The 10,907-nt window shown below is 38.6% G+C and overlaps 1 protein-coding gene across 1 annotated transcript; it reads right to left on the bottom strand.

Moving 5' to 3' along the window:
• Window positions 1-6,199: 6,199 nt before the first annotated feature.
• Window positions 6,200-10,896, bottom strand: LOC122093620 (CBS domain-containing protein CBSX6-like). Its single transcript, XM_042663986.1, has 2 exons — window positions 10,758-10,896; window positions 6,200-7,289 (listed from the first exon to the last, which is right to left on the bottom strand). Exon 2 carries the CDS (start codon window positions 7,276-7,278, stop codon window positions 6,394-6,396), a length of 885 nt encoding a protein of 294 aa, XP_042519920.1. The 5' UTR covers window positions 7,279-7,289; window positions 10,758-10,896; the 3' UTR covers window positions 6,200-6,393.
• Window positions 10,897-10,907: the final 11 nt, after the last annotated feature.

Here is a 10,907-nt window from a genome sequence, read left to right as displayed (position 1 = left end):
CATAGCACGAGGGAATGTCAATCATAAACCATTTGCTCCTATATGAGATAGTATGAATACATAGTGCTTTCGTGTCGCATTCCACGATGTACCAATGCGTTTGTTTCTAAGCTGACAACAGTATCTAATCTAGCAATTCATCACAAGTCCAACCAATCATCATCATCCAAAGGTCGAATAATCCATGCTCATAATTCAAAGCAAGTAACAAGTACTTGGAAATTTAAAGATACAACATAGCAATTCATAAATGCATCATGCAGTAGACAAAACATATGCATGAAGACAACATTCATGAATGGCAAGATGATATATATATATATATATATGACATGATGCAATAAACACTCCAAAATAAAATTAACGTCCTCTCCCCACTTACCTATTCTCGTATGAGAATATGCATACACAGTACGAGTAAGATCCAACGTGCAAAGACGAGAGTCTCAAAACCTAACACAGAAAGAAAGCTTAGAATACATCCGTTTTGGGACCATAAAAATGATGAAATACATGGTCATGATGCGTTTAATAATGCGAAAGAGACTGTCGATGAGTTCGAGCTCGAACAAAAGTGGGTCATACAGGTGGGTAGGAGGACCCACCTGTGCAAGTTGCCCTGGCAGATAGCACTTTGACCCACACAGGCGGGTGCTACCTGTGGGTCTGGGTACTCGTCGATCCTACCCGCCCGTAGTACCCCGGGGCTCACCCAAGACCGGTGGGTGCTAGGTTCCCATTGGTCCTACCCATCAGTACGACCCTGAAGCCCAGTCAAGATCGGTGGGTTATACCGGTGGGTACCCGTGGGTAAGCTCCGAAGCCCAGGTAAGATTGAGGGTCACACTGGTGGGTCTGGTTACCCATCAATGATACCCACCAGCGTCCAGCGGGTTTTGCTATCATACTTCTCTTCTTCATCCCACCCTTTAGACTTCATCCACCTGAACATAACATATATATATGTTCAAATTAAGATTTTGGGAACAAATCATACCTTAAGCTCAAGAAACCCCAAAACTTAAGATCCTTCCCCCAACTACAAATATCACAAAAATACTTTTAAATCTTTGTTCTTCCGTTAAAACCTACAAAGAAATCACATAGAGTCCCTTTTAACTCTTGATTTGACCACATAAGAGGGTTTCACCAAATCCAAGGGTTTATGGCATTTACCTGCCTCAAATTGTAGATCTTAAGGTGCCAATCACCTTTCTGGTGTCGAAATTGTAAGGTACGACTTTGGCAACAAGGGAGAAACACTTTCCCTCACTCTTTCTTCCCTTCTCTTCCTTTTTTTCACCCTTTTCTTTACTCCTCTCCACAAAACCCTTGTTGAAATAATAAATGGGAGAGTAAACGCTATTTATAGTTTGGGTTATGAATATCTATTAAGTTATGTTTGGTTTTGTCATTTTATGGCTTGAATCGCATTAAACTGTGATACTGAGCAAAGTGACTGGTAATATCGAACACACATGACTTAACTACGACGTGAGACCTGAAACACGTGTCTCACCCAAGTTAGGCTCACTAGGGCCCACATTTCCTCACAGGTGGGTTGCACCCCCCAGTAACCACCCACCAGTTGGCCAGAACATGGCCAACCTTGCTAGATTTTGATGGAAAATGGGTTCTCAACTTGTTTTTCACTCCCTCCACTTGTTGTGAACCTATTTCTCATTATCAAATACGATAACATACTTTTCCTACTCGTACATAACTTTATGATACGTGCAAGGGCATGGCTTAGGCGTGCGAGCCACATCAGGTACCAGCTCAATTTTGTCTGACCACCACGCATTTAATGTCACCCTTTCTGTCATACACCATAGGGCACCTGCATTAACCTTTGCCAGTTCAGACCCTGCATGACCAAATCGAGCCAACCGATCAATAAACCAGGTTTAGAGAGTAGTGCTCTACAACACGACCAAAAGTGTTCTTTACCAATGCATATATAATTTTGTATATTGTTTGTCATCATAGACTATTATAATTCTGTATACAAAGAATTTGTTTTGTTGATAGAAATTAAAATTATGAATAAAGAAGCGACCTAACCCCATATACCTGCGGTTACACGTACACAATGGGTGTAAAATGACTATGCTATCCTGTGTTGAAGATGCTCGCGTGCACCCTCCTATAGGTCGCATGCATTTTAGTGTACTTGAGCAATCAGATAGCATTCTCTTGCCCTTAAAATGATTTGAAAAAATATTTACAACATATATTAATACTAATTAATACTTTTTAAATAATTTTGAAACTATTTAAAAACATGCCATTGGATTTAGATTTCTTCCAAATCTCTATTATTCTTAATTACAACAAGTGGATTCCCTATTGAGCATCTCTTTTGTACATAGGTCAACATCATGAATCTAATACATTGATATTTAGTAAGAGACATTAGTCATTAGTACATGAAAATTCATATGCCCAACTACTAAGATAATGACCTCTCAATTAGTAGATCAATTTAAGATTCGTAAGTAATCGAGTCTAATGAACACAACCTTTTATTATCATTCATAATAAAAATAATTTAAATAATTTAAATTTAGGATTTAATGGACACAATTCCGACAAAGACATAAACCTTCATTTGAATGAGATATTGCTAATGTAAACTGATGGGATAATTTTATGTATGGCTTGTTAAATAGAGATAGCTCGAGTAGAAATAATTTGGAAGGTGGCGCTCTTCTTCAATATACCACCCGTTACAGATATATACGAAAGGTTGGTGTAATAGAAGTTAAAGAAGCTTTAAAAAAGACGAAGGTAGGCAAAGCATCAGGCCTAAATGAGATCCCAATAGAAATGTGGAAGACCCTAGGTGTATGTGGGGTTAACTAGTTAATCAATCTATTTAATACGATTGTGAACACAAGAAAAATTCCTGATAAATGGAGGAGAAGCATTATTATTCCGATCTAGAAAAATAAAAGTGATATCCAGTGTTGTAATAACTATAGAAGCATAAAGCTAATAAGTTTAAAGTGCCACATACGCACAATGGGTCTCGTACGTCAAGATATTGTCCACTTTGATGGGCAATGGGCTATCGCACAGCTCAAAACACATCATAAAGTGTTAAAGAGGTTCTACTTATATTCGCATTTCGTAGCTTATGCATAGGCTTTGTGGGACTAATTTGTGGTTCTTCATCCACACTTTTATTGTCATCCCCATCTCTAGCTTTGATACCAATGAAGTGTCACATACGCACAGCAGATCACACATTCCAAGATATTGTCTGCTTTGTAGGTAGGTGGGCTAGCACATGGCTTTAAAACTCATCTTGAATGGTTAAGGAGACTGCCACTTATATTTAAATTCTGTGGCTCATGCACAAGCGATGTTGGACTAATCCATAGTTATGTGGTTCTACAAAGTCATACTATGAAACTATGAGAGAAGATTATTGAGGCCCTTCTGAGGAGAGAGATTTATATCTTAGAGAACCAATTTGACTTTATGCCAGGTAGATCCACGACAAACGCTATTTACCTACTGAGGAAGTTCATGAAAGTGTATAGAGTTAGCAAGAAGGATATCCATATGGTTTTTATTGACTTGGAAAAGCCTATGATAGAGTCCCTAGAAGTCTAATCCAACATGCTCTTGTGAAGAGAGGTTTATTGAATAAATATGTAGATGTAATTAAAGATATGTATGACAACGTGATGACTAGTGTGAGATATGTGGAAAGTCAGGGCAAGGAATTCCTAATTAAGATTGTAATACACTAAGGATCAACTTTAAGCACTTATTTGTTTGCACTTATCATAGATGAACTAACTGAGCGAATACAAGACAAGGTTCGGTGGTGTACGCTCTTCACTGATGATATTGTTTTGAAGGATTAAACAAAAGAAGGGATTAACGCAAATTTATAGTTATGGATATCAACTTTGGAAACAAAAGGTTTTAAAATTAGTAGATAGAAGACAGTCTATGACGTGTAACTTTAATCACACCATGATTAAGAATGATGCAATTAAAATTTAGGAGACAGAGATACCGCAAAGCGATTATTTTAGATATCTAAGGTCAATCATAAATAAAGAAGATAACATAGATGATGATGTTTCATAGAGAATTAAAGTGGGATAGAGGAAGTGGAGAAAAACAACTGGAGTGTTATATGACCAACGTATCCCTCTAAAACTTAAAGGGAAGTTCTATAGAACTGTTGTACGACCAACTACGATGTATGGGGTGGAGTGCTATATGTAGTAAAGACGTATCATGCATGTAGAGGAGCTATGTGTAGCAGAGATGAAGAAGTTAGGATGGATGTGTGGCAAAACAAAGAAGGATAAAATAAGGAATGGTCGTATTAGATTAGATTTGGGAGTTGCCCAGACTAATGACTAGCTCTTAGAAAGTGGCTTATGGTCATGTTCAACAGAGGCCTGATAATGCCCCACTTAAAAGGAGTGATGTAATTATGATTGAAGTAGCTAAAAGATCTTGGGGTAGGCCTCAAATGACCATAGGATATTGTGAGGAATGGCATGCATAGCCTAGCCTTGTCCCAAGTATGACTTTGAATAAAGCCTATTGGAGGGCAAGGATCCATGTAGCTAACCTCATTTAGCTGAGTTTCTCCTTGCTTGCTAGGTTGTGCCTTTTCCCCTTATTTTGTTTTGCACGGATCCTTGTAGCTGGCCCCATTAAGTTGGAATAAAGTTGAGTTTGTTGTACTTGTAGTATTCATCGTGGAAGGTTGGAAGCTAAGAATCTTATATATTTTTATAAAAATATTAACCTAGTTTTTACCATAAGATTTCTCTAATTTGGAACAGGGATGGAATCGATTCAATATGAAATCATGAATAGTCATTAGCTTAATCAATTGTATGGTAATCTAAACTTTATTTGGATGGATATGCATTTATCTAGAGGATCGCAGGTATAGTTTGGCCAGAGGGTAAAATGGAAAAAAAAAAATGTTGGTGTCGGTATCTTTGAGGCCAAAACATCCAACAAAACTGATACTAACCAATACATATAGATGTCAGTATCGATTTGGAAATGGCCAAGCAGCAAGTACAAAACTGTACTTAGTGGGTCGTCTCAATGCCTCTGTCTAAAGTTGAAAGCCCTTGTTTAAGCCCCTCATTAGATCGTCTCAACTAGTGATATGGAACACATGCGACAAATATGCCTTATTTCTTGGTCTCAATTGCCTTGTTAGTGTTCTGCCGCAAATGCTCTCTTCGCTCTCAGCTCATCAAGTGCTTGTGGCCTAGTCTGCCTACCTGCTTAGCTTATCACTTTTATTTCTCATTTCTAAGGCCTTGCAGTCCCTTGAGTGAGTTAGATAACCCGTTCCTTGCTGCTTGCTTAGTAGCCCTTGACAAATTCCTTTGTTTAACGATCTACCGGCCACACAACCGTATGAAATATCCATGATTTCAGTCGCCCCTGTCACAATCCCTCAGGTACGGAGGAAGCATATTTTGAGTGACTGGCGAAGAATCAGCATCTACACTACGGTACCTCCATCATTGTGGTATGCTTGGATTTCCATTTCCAGATTCTAATGGTCCCAAATTCTAGTAAAAATGCAAAGGAGTTCCTTCTTCCTTCCTACCATGGACCACCTACCCACCCTCGATGGATGAAGGCAATAAATATTTGGCAGGAGTCGGTACTGGTCCATGGCTGGACATTCTTCAATTCTATCCATCCATGGAAAAGCTACTCCCATGGACCCTTTCCACTTATTAATGAAAATGAACCCAACATTATGCAGTGTTGCTCTTTCTTTCTTTACTTTATAAAGATTGACAGAAATCTAGAAAGGAAAATGATCAGATTACCCAAAAATTATGTTTTTTTAATTAAATTGGCGAATCAAAACCCATATTTGGGTAAATCTCATTATCATCCCAAGCCCGGATCAGACCGTCTTTTAAGGAATATTCGGATCATGCTCTGTATGTGGGGTTACCTGATAAAGAGCACTAAACAGGAGTGTCCTACCTGTTTGGGCCATGGATGGATGGATGTCACCATCGACGATTCATAAGAGATCTTTTTCAACTTGAACACGTAAATATGAGCAAAATGTAATATAAAGAAAGAAAACAAGTACAGAAACTTCTTCTGCAATTATGCCAATGACAAGCAATGACCCACCAAAGTGGAAGAAAAAGCAAGCAACCCAACAACCCAAAACTTATAAATAAATAGGTTTGAGTTTTAAACTAAAATTTGGAAGCTTGTGAACCTCCCACTCAAAAGTCAGAGCAAGCAATACTCTGTTTCCAGACATAATGTGAAAGAAACACAATTAACAGATAAGGAAATACATTGATGTACATCGTTTTATAGCTATTCATACCAAGTTTTCAAAGGAAACAAGTCTCAAGATCAAGGGACTTCTGTCACAGAAACAACAGTTGTGGGGTGCTTTGTTACAGCACCAAGGATGTCAGTGTAACCTATTACACCAACCAAGACATCCTCACTCTCAGCCTCAGTAACCCATACATGGGTTGCCCTGTGAGACAGCATCTGTGCCAAGACTGCAGCCAGTGAGCTTGTGACCTTGCATGTCAATGGTGTACTCCTTCCCCTATACATGCTTCTCCCTGTACCAACGGCTAAAGCCGATGGGCTACTTGGATTGCTGAAGAAACCAATGCTCCTACTGGAAAACTTCCTTGGCCTCACTGGTGTGCCCCCACCTCCATTATCTCCTATTTGAGAATTGAAAGAGAAATCTGGAAGAGCTCTTGAAGAAACATTATCTTCTTCTACCCCCATCACGAACTGTCCAGCTGTAAGGTTAGCTAGAGCCCAGGCAGCAGCAACATAGTCGCATTTCCATAATCTGGAGGCTGATATATCCCCAATAATCTTGTGATGACCTTCGGATGTGCACTCTACAACAGCCACAGCACTGGGATCCTGGAGGCGCTTTTGGGCAGCCTCAAGGGCTGGGGACGAAGTATCTATATGGTAATAGTGTGGGTTGATGGCCCCGAGGGCAGAGATCGAAGAGAGAGGTAGGGGTGCCAGAGCACCAAGACAACCAATAATGAAACGAAGCATATCTTCTCTTGATAGGCAGCAGAACTTTTTGTCCGGGTATGAGGAAGTGGAGGGACGGTTGCTTGGAAGAGAGCTGCTGCTTCCAGAGGCCTCGAGGTTCTTGAGCCACTTGCCATTGTAGAGAATTGAGAAACGTTTGCTCATGCCTTTCCACACCACACTCTTTGCGACAAGGAGGCGCCTCACACCTTGTTTCATCATCTCCAGAGCATCTATGAGTCTTGCAAGAGAAATAAGAATCAGGAAGACATTACTAAAAGAGGGAAGTAAATCAATGGTTTCTGGAAAGGGAAAATTTGAAGTAAACACAGTTAAGAACTTGAGAATGAGATCTGTGGCAATGTTCACTCTTCCTTTATTTGTTTCTGTTATCCATTTTGATGTGTAAAATGTGAGATTTTTGAGCCAGTTGTGTGTTTTCCATGTTCTCAATGAAATACATCCAATCTCTTTGAAGCTTTTATCCTCTTTAACATCCAATCTCTTTGAAGCTTTCATCCTCTTTAACATCCAATCTCTTTGGAGCTTTTGTCCTCTTCAACAAATATTCACCCCAATAACAACGCTGACAACTTAAAACTGAAACAAGAACTGGAACCAAAGAATCATAGTTATCAAACAAATGAACACCCTTCCAATACAGCATTGAAGCAATTACTGAACTCTTCCAATGATAAGGCCTGGACTTCAGATGAAACTTGTGAACGACCATTAACTTAGTTAACTTTCCTCAAAGTAATACAGGTTGTTTGAACCTTCAATGGAGATGGCTTGGTGAAATCAGATCTTTTGGGATCATAGAGTTCAATGTGATGCAGGTTAATAACCAAAATAGGCTTGTTTTATTAGGAATGAGCCTAGGGTTGGGTTGTATATGTATTGGGCCTTCAGTCCATGTGGTTTGGAGTGTATTGGACCACTTTTATGGGTCTAAAAGAGGGGCTCTAAGATTGAGTACGGGATTACTAGTTAGTTTCCTTTTAGTTGGGCTTTGATGGGATTAATTAGTTTCTAATTTCAGTCATTAATTACTTTCTAAATTCAGTCAAAAGTTAGTTTCTACTTTCTAATTTCAGTAATTGTATTTTCCTAGTTTCTATTTTCAGAATTAGAAACTAGAGGAGTTGTTTTTTATTTAGTTTTCTAATTCAGTTTTGGAAACTAAACTTAGTTTCTATTTTGAAAACCCCCCCATCATTATTATAAATAAAGGAGAGCTCTCATTAGTAGAGCCACGATTTTAAGAACAAAAAAACTCTGCTGCTGCTGCTTCCTGCTTGGACTGCTTTGTGTTTGATCACAGTGGAAGGGAGTGGTGTTTGATCCATTCGACTCCTTACAGCGTGAAGTCTAGGAGGTTTCTTCAAGTTTTCTTCTCTTTTCTTTTCAAAGTTAACTGCAAGGTTCTTCAAACCAGGTAAGGGATCTGAACTGCTTTTGATTTCTGGTTCTGGAAATTTTAGGTTTCTCTCCTGTCGCCCCTATACTGTTCTGAAGATCTAGCCATCCGATGGCTCTCTTTTTTTGATCGAGTGTCAAGATTAGATAGAGGGGAACTCAACCTTAATTTGGGGTCCATCAGCCCAGGGAATCAGCAGTTATGGGATTTCTCTCTATTCTGGCCAATCCTAATTTTTACCTAGATTTGTGAATCGATTTCTGTTGGGTGTTGCTGATTGGTTGCTGATACTATTCCTCATTGATTTGACTTGATTAGTTGATGATTTCGGTCATATATTCCCTGCTGTTTACTCAAGTTTCAGAATAGTTAACTTCTGAGGTCGATTGTTGGATCCTTGAATTATTATCAGTTTTGTTATTGGTCTGTGATTGAAATTATTGGGTGATCAATTGGGTGTTCTTTGATTAAAAGTTCCTACTGTTGAGACTTGGTTAGACTCCCTAACCTAGTATACATTACAATGAAGTAAAATGAACGGTTTTTGAATATGGAAGCTATCTATGGATAAAAGGAAACATGTCTGAAGTTTCTGTCGGAGGTGATTTCAGTAATTCAGATCTTCTGGCTCTGAAAGTTTAAATGGACAATGGGTTGAATGGTTCATCCATTATCGGGACAATAGAGTGGACCTTTCATGGTTATTAAGAGGGATTAGAAATTTGGAAAGATGTGCTGAAGCTTCTGTCAACCAGCTTCTGTGGCACCACTTGTCAGATCACGGGAGCTATTTAACTCGGGTTCCAAATAACGGTAAGTTTCAGTCTTATAATAGTATCTGCTTCCCCACAATAGATGGTCTTTTTTTAGCTAGGCTGTGTTTGGATGTGCAGAAGTACGGATGAGCGCTTACTAATTTTAAGAGTAAATTTTACTCTAATTCACATATTAAGTATCCAATTACAATTATCAAGTCATCCACTTTAGAGTTCATATTTGAGGGAATATATGATCTTTGAATGCAATAGCCATATGGCCATTAAATCAAGAAGATAAAAGCAGATGACTCCCATGAAACATGATTCCGTTTATCTCCCCCAGATCCAAGGTCAACCAATCAATTCCTGCAACATTGGATTTACAAGGATACAAGTGTATATTGTACAATGTATTAGAGTATTCAAATAAGTAGGTGCAGGATGAATTCTTTCAAGGACTGCAAAACCTGACATTAATTTATCTGCGTATGATTCATAGGTACGTCTGTTCATACGTGCAGATAGAATGATACCCTGAGCTTGGATAAGAAAATGTTTTTGGGAGAAATGAGTGAATCTCAACATCAAATGCTTTCAGTTGAATTTTCTGGCAAGGGTTGGAAACCGTTGTTGCATCAAACCAGTAATATCTTTCACTCATGATCAAAAGAAAGGGACATTATAAATATAGGTGAATCTAATACTAAGAACAGGATTTCAGGTGTTGAGCTTGGGGAATGCTCTTAAGGCAGTGTTTTTGTGCACCTTAACAGTTTCAGGTGAATGATGATGAATAGCAGAGACAACTGTTGAGAAGCATGCATCTGTTCACAAATGCATTCCAGCAGATAGAGATACAGCAACAAATACAACTCAGCCTTATCCCAACTAAATGGGGTCGGCTACATGGATCTTTGCCCTCTAGTCAGCTATATTAGGCTTAACAATTGAGTAGAGTATGGCATTAAAATAGAAAAATGGGATTAAAATAGATGCTGATGGATCAGTCTGAGACTAAGACAACACTAGTGGGTTTTTACTCCATTAGAGGGCATGATTAGGATCAATTCTTCCAAATGAAACCCACAACATTGTTTGAATTATCGCATTTTCTGGATTTGCAAATTCAGTATTAAAAAAAGAAAAAAAGAGAGACACCACCAAATGCAAAAACTCTCAAGACAGATGACAGGATCTTCTAGTCAACGAAGAAAATAAGTAGTTCCAAAGCAGGGAAGCAAGATCGAGGACAGGAACACTGAACCTCAATCATGCAACCATAACATAGACACAATCAGCATCTCAAAGTGAAAAGAATCACCTACCAAAATTAAACAAGAGATCAAGACGAATACTGATAATTAAAAAGCTGGCTTCTAAATATAAAAAATAATCAATCGATCTAACAAGATAATCAACAGAAATAATAGAAACCACCTCCGTTGTGTTCAGATTAACCAGAAAAAACTAACACTAGATCTGATAATTAAATACAAATAAAAAATAAAAAAATAAACCCTCACCTGGTGGCAGGATCAACCTCCTTTAGCAGAGAATTATTGGGCACGACCACCTCAGCAACTGGAGTCTTCAAGGCCTTCTCCTGATCAATCAAAAACTCTTCTCTGGAAAGAAAAGAAACAATATCAAGAGAGTTGATGATACCCACAAAC

The sequence above is a fragment of the Macadamia integrifolia genome, chromosome 11 (assembly GCF_013358625.1).
Source record: "Macadamia integrifolia cultivar HAES 741 chromosome 11, SCU_Mint_v3, whole genome shotgun sequence".
In the NCBI taxonomy this organism is placed as follows: Eukaryota; Viridiplantae; Streptophyta; class Magnoliopsida; order Proteales; family Proteaceae; genus Macadamia; species Macadamia integrifolia.
Note: the sequence above shows the minus strand (reverse complement) of the source record. Positions and strands in the feature narration are given on the sequence as shown.

Coding starts and splice junctions, on each gene's coding strand:
- LOC122093620 (XM_042663986.1), bottom strand. CDS start 7,278: ATGATGAAACAAGGTGTGAGGCGCCTCCTTGTCGCAAAGAGTGTGGTG.